The sequence below is a fragment of the Endocarpon pusillum genome (genome assembly GCF_000464535.1).
Source record: "Endocarpon pusillum Z07020 unplaced genomic scaffold C658955, whole genome shotgun sequence".
Lineage (NCBI taxonomy): Eukaryota > Fungi > Ascomycota > Eurotiomycetes > Verrucariales > Verrucariaceae > Endocarpon > Endocarpon pusillum.
Genome location: NW_006913436.1, coordinates 90,386 through 107,798, shown reverse-complemented (window position 1 = coordinate 107,798; position 17,413 = coordinate 90,386). Strand labels below are relative to the sequence as shown.

Below are 17,413 nucleotides of genomic sequence, written 5' to 3'. Positions count from 1 at the left end.
CTGTGGCTGCTGTTGCTGCTGTTGCTGCTGTTGGCTTCCCTGTGTACTACTCGGCATCGGCACCACCGCCCCGGCCTGGCTCATCAGATCCCAGATCAGAACCGTGCTGTCATCGCCCCCGCTGGCCAGCATGCCTCTCCGGTTCGGACTCCACTCGATGCAGTTGACCGCCGCGCCGTGGCCGCGGAGTTCGAGCAGGGCTTGGCCTGGCTGGCGGACGTCGAGGATGCGGATTAGAGGCGAGTCGGTGGACACGGTGGCGAGGAGATGAGCGTCATGCGGGGAGGCGGAGATGCGGAGGAGGGGGGGTGGGTAGGTGAGGGTCGAGTTGTTGGTTGCTGAGGGAGTTGTGGGAGAGTGAGGCGTTGGTGAGTTGAGGGACGCTGGGGTGGGGTTGTTAGTGTCATCGTAGTTCTGTGGAGGCGAGGAAGGGGGGGGAGGGGGGAGAGGAATGTGTACCATTCTTGTCGTTCTTTTCTGACGGTTCATAGATGATGGTGCTGTGCTCGAGGCTGCGTAGGTCGAACATCCGCACACTGCCGTCGGCGCCGCAGCTGACGAAGACGTCCACGCTCTGGGCGCAGAAGCGCACATCAAAGACTTCTTTGTCGTGGGCAATCAGTTGAGTTTTCGCTGTTAGAGAGGGGATGTCCCAGATTGTACAGGTTGTGTCAATGCTCGATGTGATGATTAGGCTGGGCGAGACAACGTTCCAGTCCAGAGAGGTGATAGGTGCTGTGTGCTCGGGAGATTTGGAATTCGATAACAGGGCGAGTGGTGAAAGCTTTTGAAGAGGCGGATCTCTCGAGTTGGTTGATCGGTTAATCGAGTTTGACAGGTGTTGTTGGTGGTCTGCCGGCAAGGACCATAATCGAAGATGGTCGCCAGAAGTGGCTAAGAGGTCTGTTGTGGATTTGTTCGACGATGGCGGCTCCCATAATATCCTCGTCACGGGATAAGAGTGTGTTGCTTCGGCCGTCTTGACGAATTCATATCCTCTTTCTCCGTGAGGATCATCAGGATCTGGTTGAGTTCTTTGCGCATCCAGTATTTGTATCTATGCCCAACATCAGCCCAAGTAGCAGACCAAGATTCAACGATTACCAACATAATTGTGATTGTCCTCCAGATAGCTGCCAAGAGCTATTTTACCAGCTTGCATGCTGTTCTGTTTTGACGGCCACTTGCACCAATCTACCGCATAGATTGGCCATGGTGTAAGGTAATTGCTGTTTGTCGGATATTGAGGAGCGTCAGCATCGGCAAAAACGGTTGGGCTCATTGGTCCATCTGAGTATCCTGTATCTGCACGAGGCCTGATATCTGCCAGTCCCAACGGTGAATACGAAGCCGCTCCTTGTGACATCTGAGAGGCATATGTGGGAGTCTGAGAACCAAACTTGTTAGATTCGGGCGCGTTGGTGAATGTTTTGTACTTCTGCTGATCCATCCCGGCTGGGCTGGACCTTGAATAGCTGTGGGTGTGGTTCAACGCCACGGACCTGGGTGCTTGTGACGACTGCTGCATCTGCGTAGACAGCTGAGGCAGAGTTGGGATAGAGCTGGGTGCAGTATTGCTTGAGAGGGTGGGAGGCCTATTCAGCGAGCCAGGCTGCAGGGCGCCTGGTATACTGGTTCCAGCTGAGGCATTGTTATACTGAGGCGTGGACGGTTGCAGGTGTACTGACAGGCCTTCCGCAGCATTGTAACGTGGAGCTGCTTGGTAGTGACGGCCCTCCATGTGTAGCTCTTCTGGTTGTCGAGGGAATGGAGGCGCTCTCTGGGCAGTCTCGTAATGCGCGGCCTGTCGACCTCCGGGTGTAATTGGAGCTGGTCCAATCGATGAGCCGTAGGTGGGATTCATAGCGTCGGAGCCGTTGGCGTCTGCGGTATCGTCAGGGGAGAAGAGGGCGCCATCACTGCGTGCCGGGGCTGATCCTGTGTCTCGCGAATGGCTTGCTGGTGCGCCAACTGATCCCAGCGTCTGGGAGGCCTGGAAGAGAGCGTTTGTGGTGGTGAATTGATTCTGCTCAGCATTCGATTGGCCAGTAGAGGAGAGGTGGTGCTGCTGGTGGATGTTGAAGGGCATGACCGACTGTGTCGTTGTTCTTCTCTGCGTCCCGTGAAGTATCTCAGCGCCGTGGCTAAGGAGCTTGCCGCCAGTCCTCACGGCCGCGCCAATCAACCTCGTCACCTCCTGGCTCTACTGCGGCTAAATTCAGAGGTCTACTACTTACGTTACTACGTACAAGTAGCCCAACAATGTACGGAGTACTGTGATTACTTCGGAGTCATATTTATTCAACTCCACAGTTCCCATTTGTCGACTCTCTTCCCTGCAAGCAGCGGCATCATGCTCACATCCAGTCTGAGTAGAGCTTCAAGACAATGATCAGCTTGGGCGGAAAAAGGTCCCATCTTGCCCTGTATCCTGGGATCCAATCAGATAGCACAAACAATGCATCCAGAGGTCTTCGTTCATATATGTCCAGCCCAGTCAAATCTGCTCAACGCCGCAAGCATCATACTCGCAGCAAGCGCGGCTTTCGCTCTCGGTACAGGGACTTGCAGGTATACGTATCAGTGATTTTTCCTTTGTCAGTGACGCTTCCTCTCAAGCTTCTCGTTTACATTCTAAACTGAAATCTTATTTTGACTCGGATTTCAAGCACAACATATTTGCAGTCGAGTCTCCTCGTGTTCCTTCACACTATGAACTTGCTGAACAGCACAGCTCCCACTACGGACTGCCATCTTGAGATTAACAACCAATTATCTACCCTGCACTTGAAACACGGCTACTCCCTTATCATTGTCCTTAAATCATCATCTGTCAAGTATCCTGCTCTACCCAACCCAGCACTGCCCTTCTCCAACATTCGCAGCGCAAAGTTCAACTTCAGGTGATTCGGAAGATCGATTACCCAGATCCACAGCTGGGCATGCACAGAAATGCACAGCGATCACCTGCGTTTCATTGAAAAGACGAACATGGCCAGAATTAGCGCAGCTGACATCCATATACAATCAACTGGATGGCGTTAGACGTTCGACACTGCCATACGGCCCACCCGAACCTCACTCGGCCCGCAACGCGTTCTGCAACATGTACAGCAGTGAATTTGGCTTCGATAAGGCGGTCATCAGCTACGGATGGATCCAAGAGTCCTTTCACAGCGTGGACCATGGAACGCAGATTAACGCGCTCATCAATGGCCGCTACATTGCTGCTAGATTTCTTGCACACGTCATCGAGCATATGGCAAGAAAAGTGACGAGAAGAACAGCAAGAACGAGGGGGCGAACGGATTATTGTGGAGAGAATCGACAACGCATGTGAAGATACCCTAAAAGCCGTCCCTGCATCTAGTGAATTTCGGGCGAACCTTTTGGCCAGGAAGACTTCCTCATGATTTGTGAACAAGGTCAAGGATCCCTCCAGTAGTGCTCTTCTCTAATCATTCATTAGTGCCAGTCACACCTCCGACCAGAGCAGCCTCGATTCGGAAATGGGAACCCTCGAATCAGCCTTCCGGAAAGCCGCTGTACTACGTAGTAGAGCATCAGCAGGGGGGTTGGGTAATCTTTGAACCCTGAACTGAGCGATCGGATCCGCACCATCTCTCTGCACAACGGTGGATTGCATCCACATGTGATGGAGCAGGCGAAGGGTAGAACCATTCAACTGAACTACAGCGGAGAAGCATAGGTCGATTTTGATGGGACTCGGGAAAGAGAAGGTGGGCGATACAACTTCTTACCTCAGCTGGTAATGCTTAAGCTATCTCATCTTGGTGACTTCGTTCAGCAGCCGTTTCGTGGTCAAATTACTAGCTCCAGGCTAACAATCCTTCTGCCTGGTGCTGTCGTTACTTTCCTGGTCTGTTTGGTGGTCTCTCGAGCGGCTACTTACAATCTAGCGGCACAGCCGAGCGCCAAACGACGCCCTAGCAAAGTCAGTCTCAACTAGCGTCACTCCAAGCGACTAAGTTTCGAACCCGCAGTTTGGTCCAAGTCCAGGATTCTGATGGATACAGGATTTAGGATTTAGGACTTCTCTTGCATGACTGGGAAGCATGTCTCTGAGAGCATTTCGGCTAGAGAGCCCTGCGGGCCAATGCAAAGCCTCTGGACGGTGGTGTGTATCTCATGCCAGGACCAGGTGGATTTAGAATGCCGAGCTACGAGCAGGTGGTAGATTGAACCAGACCATCTATTTTGATAATCGGCGAGGCAACTCTCTGCTGAACACGTTTCCAGCCTAGTTTGCGTCACTGTGTGAAAAGACAGAATCGTGATTGAGTAGAAACTGTATTGTGAGATGCATGTGTTTTTCAAGTTCAAGTTGGCAGTGTAGATGAGATTTTGCCTTGGCAGCCGTCGACGGTGGGCGATCAGTAACGTTAGTACTGTAGTACCAACAAAGAAACCCCATTTTACCGAGATCTTAAACATACCAGTCTTCCAATCAAGCATGGACGGGACTATATCCGCACTCCTGCTACTACCTCGACCTCCTTCTACACTTTCTTCCCCTAATGCAAGAGCTGCTTACAGACCCGCTATTGAACAGGCTCTGAAACACGTCAATGCTACCAAAACCTCTCGCTTAGATATAGCGATATCAGTACCACCATCCTGGCTTGATGGGCAGGAACCGCCGAGGACAGATGCATTTGAGAGGGCACAGAAGGCACTGGCCCAGACTTACAGCCTGATCTGTGCCACAGCGGCCAGCCAACAGATAGAGCTTGATTGCCTGGGTGGTGTTGATGTTCGTGCCTTTTACCTCCTTTCAGCACCGGAACCAGCCGGAGAGCTGGCGGATGGACAAGGTGCTGAAAAGCCATTTTCGGGTCCATTTGTCGATCTTCCCACTCTCGTCGAGTCTCGGTGTGCCTATGAGACCTTGCTAGGCGTTCAGAGCGAGGAAGGTGAGAGGCTTCTTAAATCGTTCCTGGTCTTCCACCAGTCAAAGCATCGACAAAGTCCAGATTGCCAAAGAGTGCCTGGTGGTATCTCCATCTCACAATCTTCCAATGCTTCTCCGGCTACACCAACCTCAGATAAAGCACATACCTCAGTAGCTGTCGGCGGCACCTTCGATCACCTGCATGTTGGTCACAAGCTGTTGCTCACCGCAACTGCACTGCTGGCAGAACCGAAAGGCAGCCAGAGAAATCCATCGCAGCGAGTGCACCTTATCATTGGGATTTCAGGCCACAACCTATTGACCAACAAACGGTTTGCAGCAGAGTTGGAAAATTGGGATGAGCGACAGCGGAGAGTAGCTGACTTTCTCGAATCAGTCATTGTCTTTTCTACTCCCCGCAGAGAATCCCGAAAACTGGTGCGAATCAACGAGCACAGTTCCACTGCCAAGTATGTCCGAGTCGAATTCGATGCTAGCCTCACGATCGACTACATAGAATTGGAAGATCCCTTTGGTCCAACAATCTCGGATGAGGCGCTGTCCGCGTTGGTTGTGTCGCAAGAAACAAGAGCTGGCGGGGCCGCCATCAATGCAAAGCGTCAAGAGAAAGGTTGGACACCATTGGACATCTTCGAAATCGATGTACTGGAGGTCACTCCTATGGGCGTGGAACCGAGTGTCACCGAATCGAGCCCTGCAGCCGCCTTCGAATCCAAGATCAGCAGCACCGAAATCAGACGACGCATACATGAGAACAAAACCTAATCATGAAGTATGCCACAGCGCAACTCTGCTGGTGCCATCTGCTGCGCCGCCTCGATGGGAGAGTGGGGGGCCCTTGAAATCCAATTCGTACAAAAATGCGGCACGTAACCTGGTAATACAGCGAGTTCTCACTGGTCCACGAGATATCGGTTATCATCGGGGCACACTTGATGTGGCCACTGGCCACAGTTTCCAGCCTGTCTTCCATGCGACGCAGTTGGCTTCTTACCCCCGTCCAATGTTATTCTCAAACCTCGCACGATCACCCTACGGCATATTCGATTGTGCCCTGCAAATTACCAAGCCCATTTATAGGACGGACGCAAGGCAGGCCAGTCCGGTTCCGCAGATTTTCTTTCAGGATAATTGGTCGGACAGCGTGTTTGCCATCTGGAATGAATAGTCAAGCAGCCAGATAACCACCATGGTCAGAAGTCAATCTAGAAACAGAAGCTGTACCAAAAACAAGTCTTGTGATATGTATTGATCCTACTGAATTTGTGATAGGGAATGCGTGCGTCATGGCCACACGAATGGGAGTCTGATGACAGCCTTTCGCTCCCAGACCCCTGGGCCCCGGAAGACGACTGCTTGCGCGGGAGCTGGTTCGGCTCGTCAAATAGCACATGTTGGCATTCTCTAGCGCCAACGTGGATGGAAAGTTAGTGAGTAAATGGCCAGCTCACCGAGCCACGGCCCGAGAGCCACGGCACAGAGAGGGCGTCTTTACACGTAGCGGAGTTTGCAACTGCCCCCATCCTCGCCGCTGTTTCTTGTCTAGCTTTAAGCCATCAAAACCCACCAGCTTTCAAGCACGTCATCTCACCACACTCGACCGTTTGGTCCGAGTAACCTAAGACAAAGCTGCAGCATCCGCGCAGAGAGCTTGAGTCCCGTGATGCCTTAGGATGCTCATCAGTGGCTAAGATTGGCTTTCCAAGTGATGCGTGGTGCACTGGTCTGTGGCCATCATTATCAGTGGTCCGTCTTTGTGCGCAAGACCCTGGATTGGGCCTGCTACACATTTGGAAACCGTCCGAAATCCTGATTGCTTCCCAAGATCCTTAGAGGGGCCCAGAACTAAAAAGACCCTTCTTCCTTTCAGGATTCGTCCGGGCGTTTCATCGCCTCTGTGAGGGTGCGTCGCGGCGTATCTGATCTCATATCCAATCGAAACTCAAAACTAGGCTTGCCTTTGACGGGCGCTGCTATCAAAGGGCAGACAAGCGAGCTGCCAAACGAGCGCAGGCGTTCACGTGCTGCTCAACAAAGCACGATGTTGAGCATCCGACGTCTGGGTGGTGTGTTTTGTCTGCCTCTCCTCCTACCTTTCCTACGCTTACCCTGAAATTATGTTTCGGCCCCTTTCGAGGTTGATATGTCGAGTAAGCTATACGTCTAGTGCTTTTGCAACCTTCGTTCCTTAAACAATCCTATGGCCCACAACCGTCCTCGCGGCGGGCCGCCAGCACCGCAAAAGCCTACTTTAGATGGACTGCCGGAACATTTATTACAGATCATCGTTGAGATGATATATGAAGATTCGCAAAGATTCGTTCCCATCGATCGTCGAGAGTTCTTGTCCATCGAAAGCTTCCCTCCCGTCCCGCCAGACACCTCGACACTCAGCAGTTTCCGCCTTGTTTGCACACAGTTCTCTGAGCTCGGTCTTCCCTACCAATTTGGAAGGGTGACGACCAGATTCTCGTGGCAGGGCTTTCAACGGTTGGATAAGATCTCTTCTTGTTCCCGCGCTGCAAAGTGCACAAGACGCTTCATCTATATGGTTCCATACTTTTTTGTAGAAGGTATGGTTCAAAGTGCCCAGTGGCAGGCAGTTGGCTGATGGCAAGAAGGCAGGCAACAGCTTACGGAACTCTTTCAACAACATCGACCTCGCAACATCTCCCCGAACGAGACGAACACGTTACACGTTCGGAACGAGCATCAACGGGCATTGGTCAGCTCCAGAGATGATGTCAGGAGTCTCACGAGAGCGTTCAAAGCATTTACAGCTCTACAGCATGTCCAGTTAAATCCAGTCCTCGATACGGCAATGGTACACCTGCTGAATTTTTTGGAGAATGGACAAATACAAGCAGGAGGCCTGGGACATCTAGTGCAACTAAAATGGGCACCAGCATGCAGGCACGGTCTGTACAGTTTAGGCCAGGCACTCGCTACCTCTGATTCAAAGTGCAACAAAATCTCCATACCTGCGATGGATCAAGAAGCCGCACTGGCACTGTGCTCAACCCGCGTTCCACCCCTTTCTACCTTCGCACACAATCTGACCTCATTAATTCTGCAGTTTGCTACTGCTGATGCCGAGAGCCTGTCGCGCTTAACGCCATATTTTGGAAGATTTCTTTCGAGAACTACTAACCTGGAAGCGATTCACATCGGCTTTCCTATGTCTCAGCCTCTAGATGTACGTCTTGAAGACGTATTCCATGGCATCAAATGGCCGAGGTTGAGAGCTCTAGGTATCCAGGCATGGCGCCTTGCACCGCAAGAGATAATCGGCATAGCACGGCGTCACAGGAAAACCCTTCGAGGTCTTCGGTTGCGAGAGGTCCTCCTCAAAGAGGGACGGTGGTCTGACATTCTCCAAATGCTTCGCAACGAAATGGGACTTCTTGAATGGGTAAGTCTACGCCGGATCGACTATGCTAGTCATTTCGACAACGTACAGGCAGGACAAGGATTTGAGATTGGTGATGAAGATGACGAGCCAGATCATCAAGCCTTTGGTTTGATGAACATTGATGCTAGCTCCTCAGATGAAGAGAATGACGCGGAAAGTGAAGGGCAAGGAGATGACGAGGCACCTGCGGTCGCTGGCGAGGGCGAAGGTAGTGGCGATGACTCGGGTGTATCAAACGAGGGATCTGATCATAATCCTGTCGCTGACCAGCTTGATCTACCTCTGTCGTCTGGTTCCACGGCAGCACGACCTCTGGAACCATCTTCTGCATCAGCTAACGGGCTTGGTGATAATGGCGTTGCCGTCGCCGGCAGACAAACGACGAAAGCATGGGAAGTATGGGTGACAGCTGGCAGCGCACACTGATTTTGTCACACACGACGCCTCGTTTGCAAAGCAGTACACATAACCCCCCGGATCGGTCGTCAGAAGCATGTCACTCGTCAGTATTCGCTAAGCATCGCCTCCTTCCATAGAGATGACCTGCTCGAGTCTGCCTTCGAGATTCCGATCTCCAATGACACTCGACCAGGCAAGGACTTTAAATATTCCAATATTGAAACGAAGTCAGTTAGAAGCAGCCTCAACATGCAGTGGCCCTTCCCTACTAGAGCGCAAATAATGTAAGACAACCTAGAAGGCGTATACCGCAGCCGACGCCGGCATGCTAAAAATCAAGAGAGCCCTCATGATATGCACTTGCGCCGATACCAAGAGCCTCTGACCGTGAGGAGGCAGAACATCAACGCGTCGTGCAAATGGCCCTGGCCCATAGGCGTGATGAGCAATCTTGGCGAGAAGAAGCCAGTGTTCGCGGCGCAAGAGTTTCAGATGACCCGCGTCCAGGTACATCAAAGGAGGGCTACCACCTTTATCAAAGTCTATGTAGAGACTTCAGGTTCGACCACATGTCCCGGCCGGTCATCAAGCGTATCCAGAGAGTAACGCAGGACCACCAGCAACAACTTTCTTCTTAGCAAGCCATCAGGGTAGAAGACAGAAAGCAGGAGAATCTATAACGACCAGGTGATGATCAAGAGGCCGCCTTCTATCAAAGGGACCCATACCGATAATCTCTCTTCCCGTCCAACAATTCTTGTTACTAGCTATCTTCAACGGCGACTCCATCGGAGCACGACCCGTGCCCCAGCGTTCCGAGAGAGGTGGGATCAACCTCCAACTCCTGGCACTAACTTAGTGGCCTTCCTTGAGATGACACCAGGCCGCGAGAGCAGCATGAGCAGCATGAGCAAGCATGGTGGAGATAAGCATGACATAACAAGCAAGCGGTGGCAAAGCCGGTGTGGACGTTCACTACTACCGCAATTTACCTCCACATGGATCAGCCTTCAGCTTTTATCCCTGCTCTTTCCCATCACAAGCCTACCCCTTGTCCACAGACATCAGCATGGCTAGTTTGTTTAGCAACCGGCACCTTTCATGGCATTTCTTTCCTACACGTACAGCGAGTGTTCAGAATTGCACACGTCGATTTCAGATAGCTGCAGCTAACGAACAAAAAGAGACCACCGATACTGACTCGACAAATATTTTATACGTTGCCCCCACCTCATTCTTCAGAAAGCAATATATATATATAATAAATCAGCGCCAAGTTATATTTTTAGTCCTTTCCCTACTTTCAGACTTCTAATTAGTGTCCAATTAGTGGGCATACACCCAACAACATACATAACCGCCTTATCTCATTACGACGTGTCACCATAAAGAAATATATTTAGAACACTTGCGACATACCGCATCTCAATAACATAACCATATCGAGCTCACAACAAAAATCGTCCAACTTGCCCCAGCCATGATCAATTTCCCTCCTGTCCAACCCCTAACTAGTCACCAAATCCCGAACAAGCGCCAATGAGTAACAGACAAAACTAATTTTGAGAGTGAAGAGTATGAAAGTCGGACAGACGTCTCAGGTTCCGCACAGAACCCTCTTCTATTCTATATCAAAGCATCACGCATCCCGCACATACACTCTGTCGAGAGCACCAGAGAATAGACTCGTACGGCTGCTTCCTATTCTTCCGGTTGAGCGGATCACCAGTGGTCCGAGGTGAAGGAGGAGGAGGAGGAGGAGGAGGAGGAGGATAGGCGGATTACCCCAGGGTCCTGAACACCAAAGCGTGGGTATTATTGTTATCGTCATCATCATAGATCCAGAGCTCGGAGTTTCTACTTTATCATCATCATCATCATCATCATCAGAAGAAGAAGAAGAAGAAGAATCAGAATCAGAAGAAGAAGAAGAAGAAGAAGAAGAAGAAGAAGAAGAAGAAGAAGAAGAAATGTAGAATTAGCTAGCTGCGCGATGTAATAATTATTGCCATGCCATGCCATACCATAGCATACCAACCCACCAACAAATCATCCCCAACCGACAGAAGGTAGAATCAAGTGAGGAAATGACGCTGTGGCTAAATGAGAGCACAGAAAGAAGGGGGTGGTGGTATCTCGATGAAGCCAAGGCAAGGCCAGGCAAGGCAAGGTATGCAGACCATACCCATCAAACCCACACACAGCCGATAGACAGATACCCATTTTCTCCGGAAGCGCCCATCCCTCCCCAGCCAGCAACTTGCTATGACCCCACGCGCGTACATGCAATCCAAATGTTCCCAAGACACAAAATGATGATAATGACTTCTCGGGAAGAAAAAGAAGGTTCAATCACCTCCCACCTCCAATATGGACTTTCTACCTCACCTTTGCATGCGCAAAGTCCCTTTCCTGGCCAAGATCCGAACATTGTCCACAAACCCCCTCACAAGATCCTCATAACGACTTGGTCTCCCCTCTCTGAGATTAGCCAGTTCTTGTCGTATAGTCTCAGTCGAGATCTCGATCTCGAGCTCGTGTTCGCGTTTGGAGGACTAAAACCAGAAGAAAAAAAAGTCAGCCATGGCCCTTCCACCCGATCATCGAGGGGTTGATATACACATACGTTCGGATATGAAACCTGCGTCAAGTCAATCTGATACGCAAGATGGCGATAGGAAACCCGATCCTTCTCTCTGTCCCCTGCACCACCGGCACCGGCATCGTTGACCTTCACCAATACATCGTCAGGCCCATCAAAGGGGCTTTCGATGCTAATACTGATTCGAAAATCAAAGGCCAGAGAAGGACAAAGGACATCGAAGTCGGCAATCCGTGACTTGATGATTCGTCGTTTCACTACCGGTACGGCTGCTGGCGATCCTGCGGCTGAGGGTGGTGGTTGCGAGGTGGTGATGCGCACTCGGGGACGGTGCTTCGGATTGAGATAGGTGCGAATTGAGAGAGGGAGGCTGGCTTCACCTGCAGGGGTGAGGGAGTAGAAGGTGTCTGTTTCGCGTGGGTGATCGTAGAACATAGGGGTTCGGGGTGCTTGTTGGGATTCGGCACAGAGAGTGTTGAGATAGGAATTTAGAGCTTTATGCTGTTCCTGAAGGAGGAGAAGCAAGGTCAGTGAGGAGGCAGATAAGGGTTGCAACAAACATTCATAAGCGGCATGTGGCAGGACTGTGTGACGATAGAGAAATACTTACGACGTTCATACTGGACTCGAAACGAGTTGGAGGACCGAATTGGTTCTTGTCAAAAATCGTCTCAGTCATGACGGGCAGCCTGATTCTTTTACCTTCTTCGATGTTGTGTATCTCTCCCAGCTTGGCTTCAATCTCGAAAACAGCGCCGTCGGTGGGAGGCTCAGCATTGCCGATGGTGTTGTAGATCATGTCACAGATGTAACGGGTCAATTCTTCATAAGGCGTTGAACCCATGATGGATGGCTCCCAATCACTCGGTTCTACTGGCACGGGGGCTGCAACTGGCACGGCCCGTATGGGTGCTGTGTGATTGCCACTACCATTAGTAGAGGGGTGCCCGTTCACTGCAGGTGGCACATGCGGAATTGATCTAATGTTGCCCTTCATGATCAATTTGAGAGGTGGTTTGTTTGGCCGAGCAGTGCGTGCGAAAATTGGGATTTCAGCACGCTTGGATCTTTTTCGAGGAGGTTGAGGTGAGGATGAAGAACCAGAAATAGCGCTTGCATTCCTTTTGAGAGCTTGGTGACGATGTGGAGTGGGACTGGATTTGTCAGGCGGCATTGCGTGGTTTGAAGGTGGTGTAGAATGTTGGACAGCAGGTCTGGGACTTTGCTGAGATGAAGAGCGGCGGTCAAGGTCTCTTGGTGTTGTGGATGTTGATGAAGGTAAACTGTCAACTCGTGGTTCGGCGGATGATACCAAGCGCGCATGGTCTGCTTTCGGTCCTGTTAATTGTTTAGGTGGCGGTGTCATTCTCGGCTGCAATCGTTCCATACTGGCTTGCCGAAGAGGGGATGGTTGGGGTATGGTCTTGGGGCTGACGCTGACGCTCTTTTCTCTCTCTCTTTCGTATGAATATTGCCTCACCGTAGACTCCCGGCTTGCTGTTCGTTGGTGCTGAGAGATATTTCTATCGCCGTAATCATATCCATGTTGTGATCCCAGGGACCCACCAGAGTACGTTCTCGTATGCTCCAGCCCGTACGAGGCTGCTCGTTGCGTTGCTTGCGGTGAGGGTTTTTGGAAAACTGCTGGTGGACCTAGAGGAGTTCCTGGGAGAGATGGTTGTGAAGGATGTGGGGAAAATTGACGTGCTGCGGAATGCTGTGGCCCTGTCAAAGAAACTGGGCTTTCTCGCAGTAGCCCAGAATGGGTTAAAGAAGCACCGGCAGGAAATCCAGATGGTGGACCTTGAATTGGTTGATATTGGTCAAATGGACCCTGGTTTGGCGCATGTGAAGAAGGAGAGGGCACAAAAGATGTAGGGTATTGGTTGTTGTACGCAGTTCCATCTCTTACTGTAGTCAACTGGCCCTGCCCAGGGCTTGATCCGATACTTGAATGGAGCCCAACGCTATTTATGCTCGAAGTAGATGCGAAAGTACGCTGAGATGGTGATTGCGCCGAATTGCAAACAGTGCCTGGAGAGAAGGCTTCAGGAGGCTGGAGCGGTGGAGGCTGCGATGGTCGCTCTCGCTGTGACGCCTGATGGGATAGAGAGGAAGGAATAGTGCCCTGATAAGAAGGATAAGTCTGATGTCGCGTTGGCTGGTGAAGGGGTTGTGGTGGAGTGGGAGAAGGTCGGGCCCCGGTGGACTCATTCAGCATGGATTTAAGATCCATGACTGAGCTATTGCGGAGGAGGTGAGAAGAATTTTGTGCAACTTTATGCCATGGCCATCAGATCATCCGGAACAACTGTCCAGTATCTGAAGCCATGAGCTTCCTGGCTTCTCGACCTTCCCGTCGATAAATTCTGGATGAAGTTAGGGGAGAGGGAGGGATATTCTCCTTCGGTCCCGTTATTCTCCTGCGGCGAGCTCGTCGCATTAAAAAGAAGCTGCTCCAAGCTTGGTCAAGCTCTCCCAAGCGTCAAGGGTTCACCGGCTCCCGCTTGGACGCGCTTGATGCCTGCCAAATGCCTGCCAAATGCCTGCAGAACCAAGATCGTCCTAGGCGGTCTGACGCCCATCTTTTGGGCACCTTTAAGCATCGGCGATTGGGTTTTTCAACAAACTCTCGCAAAAATGAGTAATCAGAGAAACATGCTCCGTGCACTCTCTGTTGCTGGGAGATTCTTCGTAGAAGAATGCACAGAGCATGCACAGAGAGCATGATCTCACAGTAGAAATATCAAGAGCAGTAGTTGCAATAGCTACATAGAATCTCAACCACAGACTTACGCCCTCCGTTGACCTCTGTGGACTTCTCATAGCAGTGACCCCGTCCCAGACAAGCTGCCTGTATGTGGTTAACAGCAATACCAGACTCAATAATTCTTACGCACATTTATTGTTGTACATTGTATCTATGATAGGCTGCTATCAGACACAAGCATTCATTTATGTGCACAGATGCCTCCTCTAAGCCTCAATCAATGCCAATCGCCAACAGCAACGCAATCCGGGCAGTTGATCACACCACTGTGTGTACGCGTTCCCCGGTCTTGGTGGCTCTAATAGGCTCTTCACCACTGCACTTCCCCCTCCAATCACTTGCACGGTGCAATGGTTGACGGGCAAGGGTCTCTATTGGTACTGATCTCATACTTAAATTCATGTTGTTGAAAGTCGGATTGTAGGGTGGCAACTTAACTCGATGTGTTTGGATAGGAATCACCATCGTTGCCATGCGCTTCAATCGACAGGTGGTACTCTGGTGACACGCATTGCAGCTATCCCTTTTCAATCAGTAATTGCTTCGTTGGTCATCCATTTTCCAATATCGACTCGGGACGATGATAGATAAGCCTATGCGAAACAATGCAATAATCATCGTTCGTTGGTATTGTTGAGACCAGATGACAGCCTCATTTCGATCCATCTGGCCAGCTCCACACACGGTGTGTCGACTGCTCGCCAGAAAAGGTCTGCAGCCCAGATAGCGATGGGGAGAATGACAAGCACCGCTAGTGCTAGACCAGAGGCAAACCCAACATTCGTTTCCTTTCCAGTCAATGACCAACACCTTAGAACAAAACCGTAGCCAAACCCATGCAATATCGGCCCATGTACGATGTAAAAGGCGTAGGAGATCTGTCCTAGGTACTGAGCAACCGCGGTTGTGAAGATCCTTTGTATCTTTGGCAGATGCATGAAAGACCATACCATGAGACAGCCGCCGATGGCTTGCAAAGGTCGACCAGGCTGCCAATTGTAAGGCTCCGGGACGAAGGTCGATAGATACATGTACCCTGGAGCATTGTATGGCTGTGCCGAAGGACAAGAATTGAGGAACAGGCCGACGAGCATCATAGCTCCCCAAGCCCAGCCAAACGAACGTTGGCTCCTGCTCGTGTCTTTCTCCTCGTCGAGAAGTGGGGTCTCCGTGAAGATGCCACTGATTAGATCTAGCTCGGCAAACATCATGCCGGCCAGAAATAGGAAGACCTCCCAACGCGCCCAATAAGCCAGACAGAGGCTGACCAGGCCAAAGAGCAAGGTCAGTCGAGGTATAGGGCGTACACGAGAGAATCCGAGGATGGTGACGAAGAGCACGATCGAGCTTCGAAATTCCAGAGGAATCGTCCAGAGATGTGGGTCGTAGTTATTGAAGTACAGGTCCCAGCACCATACATTGCTGACCAAGGTTCCCATTGAACGTAACCAGTCCGAGCCCTGCTCATAGATGGTTGAGTAAAGTACAGGATGTTCCTCATTGGTACCCTGGTAAGTTACTGGGTCGGTGCGTTCACCTTTCCCGGCCTCGAAATAGCCGGCGTTCGTGAACAGCATGGTGATGAAGGTGCCAATCATGGTAGGTGCGAAGAGCCTAATACCTCTTCTAAAGACGGACGATGAGAGAACACGCTGCAGTTCTTCGAATTTCCCAGCTCGCATCAATCTCATTGGTTTGTGAGAGAGGACATAGCCTGAAATGACAAAGAAAACGATCACCATAGCATGACCCGCGTATATCAGCCTGATGAAGGGCAGTTGAAGAGGCGACTTTTGATCATTGCCCTGGTACTTAATCACCTCCTTTTCCTCGAGCCTTTCCGTGTCGATCACCGTCCCCCAAGAGACATCCGCGCTGTGAGTCCACACGAATATAAAGTGGTAATTGAAGACTATCAAACAAGCCACCCCTCTGAGACCATTCAACGCGGCAAGAGCCTGTTTTCCTCTGGAGAGCGGCAGATGCGTGCTTTCCACCCTTTTCCAATCTCGCATGAAGCTTGGTAGGAGCGCGGCGCTTGATCGAAGGCAAATCCGTGTAAGGGTAGCGACGTAGGAAAGAACATGTTGAAGCATTGCAGAGAGAGATTGGTCCTTTAATGGAGTCCCCAGGTACGACAGTCGGAAACCGAGCGGAGAGGAGAGGCTCGACAAATCATCATCACTTCCATGGGGAGTGAGGGCAGAGTCAGTGGAGGACCGAAGAAGGGATTGTTCGGCAGACATGGTGAATTAAGAAATGGACAAAGGCACTAGGTCTACGACAAACAAAACACAAAACACAAACAGCAGCCTTGAACACCGGCAATGGATGGACATGAAGAGGCCCAAATATAAGGAAGTTTAGGAAACAAAACACTGAGGAAGGTGCAAGCAAGGGGGATGGAAGATAAAAAATTTCAGGAAAGGGGGTGGACCGTGGCTTGCAGACGCCCTCCACGCAAGAGGCATCTTGGTGAGACTCAGAGTGCCCCACATAAAATAGATATGTCGTTTCAAATCTGACCAGTGGGTCTACGAGTAACTGCAGTGGGAGTCAGCGTTGATGCTGTAACAGTTGCTGAGCAGTGAACTCGCGAGTTGAGGTTTGAGATCTACGGACCGGGGCGTTAAAAGTGTCGAGGGGCAACCAGCGTGTCAGAAAGGCATTTCTACCAATGATGGATGGCCTAGGTACTGGGAGTGGCATGTATTTGTCCATTATGCACAGTCGTTACGGAGTACTGTGCTCTGCTAAGTCACAGATGTAGTGATAATCGCTACATTTATGCTCGAGTAGTTATTAAATTTTGTAAACCTCAGTTCCCTGACCCGCGTTCTCCACCATAGTAAATAAAAATACGAGTCTTTCAGACGGAGTAAATCATGAAGTCCCTTCAAATGTCTTCACTGTACTGGTAACTCGACGGATATTAGAGCATCGCATTGCCTCATCCTGCTAGCACGTTCCTCGGGAGCTGTTTGATCTGTGATTACTGCTTGAATCATCCGATTAACCACAGGTTTTACAATGTATTCGGATGTGATACTACATAACTTAAAAGTAGTACTAACTACTCCGTACTACTACGGCTACAGGCCTAATTTTTGTTACCCCCCTTACTAAAAGCATTAGTATCCGTACAAAACGTACTATAGAGAATTAGGAATAGAGCCCGCCAAATGGCCTAAGTAGGACTGGTCTCTGAAATTAAGTTTATACATTCCATTGGCATCTGTAACTGCTTGACATTTTGTCTGTATCCACTTGAAGCAGCTTCTTAAGATAGTTAGAAGA

At 50.6% G+C, this 17,413-nt stretch overlaps 5 protein-coding genes across 5 annotated transcripts; 2 read left to right on the top strand and 3 right to left on the bottom strand.

Annotated features, from left to right (window-relative positions):
• Positions 1-46: 46 nt before the first annotated feature.
• Positions 47-2,089, bottom strand: EPUS_06482 (uncharacterized protein; the record flags this gene model as incomplete). Its single annotated transcript, XM_007787307.1, has 4 exons — positions 47-75; positions 150-383; positions 460-1,057; positions 1,109-2,089. The coding sequence occupies 4 exons, from the start codon at positions 2,087-2,089 to the stop codon at positions 47-49; spliced, it is 1,842 nt and encodes a 613-aa protein (XP_007785497.1).
• Positions 2,090-4,474: 2,385 nt separating this feature from the next.
• EPUS_06481 (uncharacterized protein) lies at positions 4,475-5,698 on the top strand (the record flags this gene model as incomplete). The annotated part of the gene is made up of 1 exon (XM_007787306.1): positions 4,475-5,698. The coding sequence occupies one exon, from the start codon at positions 4,475-4,477 to the stop codon at positions 5,696-5,698; it is 1,224 nt and encodes a 407-aa protein (XP_007785496.1).
• A 1,435-nt stretch (positions 5,699-7,133) lies between these two features.
• EPUS_06480 (uncharacterized protein) lies at positions 7,134-8,771 on the top strand (the record flags this gene model as incomplete). The annotated part of the gene is made up of 2 exons (XM_007787305.1): positions 7,134-7,506; positions 7,555-8,771. The coding sequence occupies 2 exons, from the start codon at positions 7,134-7,136 to the stop codon at positions 8,769-8,771; spliced, it is 1,590 nt and encodes a 529-aa protein (XP_007785495.1).
• A 2,357-nt stretch (positions 8,772-11,128) lies between these two features.
• On the bottom strand, positions 11,129-13,582 carry EPUS_06479 (uncharacterized protein; the record flags this gene model as incomplete). Its single annotated transcript, XM_007787304.1, has 3 exons — positions 11,129-11,299; positions 11,371-11,853; positions 11,957-13,582. 3 exons carry the CDS (start codon positions 13,580-13,582, stop codon positions 11,129-11,131), a joined length of 2,280 nt encoding a protein of 759 aa, XP_007785494.1.
• Positions 13,583-14,730: 1,148 nt separating this feature from the next.
• On the bottom strand, positions 14,731-16,362 carry EPUS_06478 (uncharacterized protein; the record flags this gene model as incomplete). The annotated part of the gene is made up of 1 exon (XM_007787303.1): positions 14,731-16,362. The coding sequence occupies one exon, from the start codon at positions 16,360-16,362 to the stop codon at positions 14,731-14,733; it is 1,632 nt and encodes a 543-aa protein (XP_007785493.1).
• Positions 16,363-17,413: the final 1,051 nt, after the last annotated feature.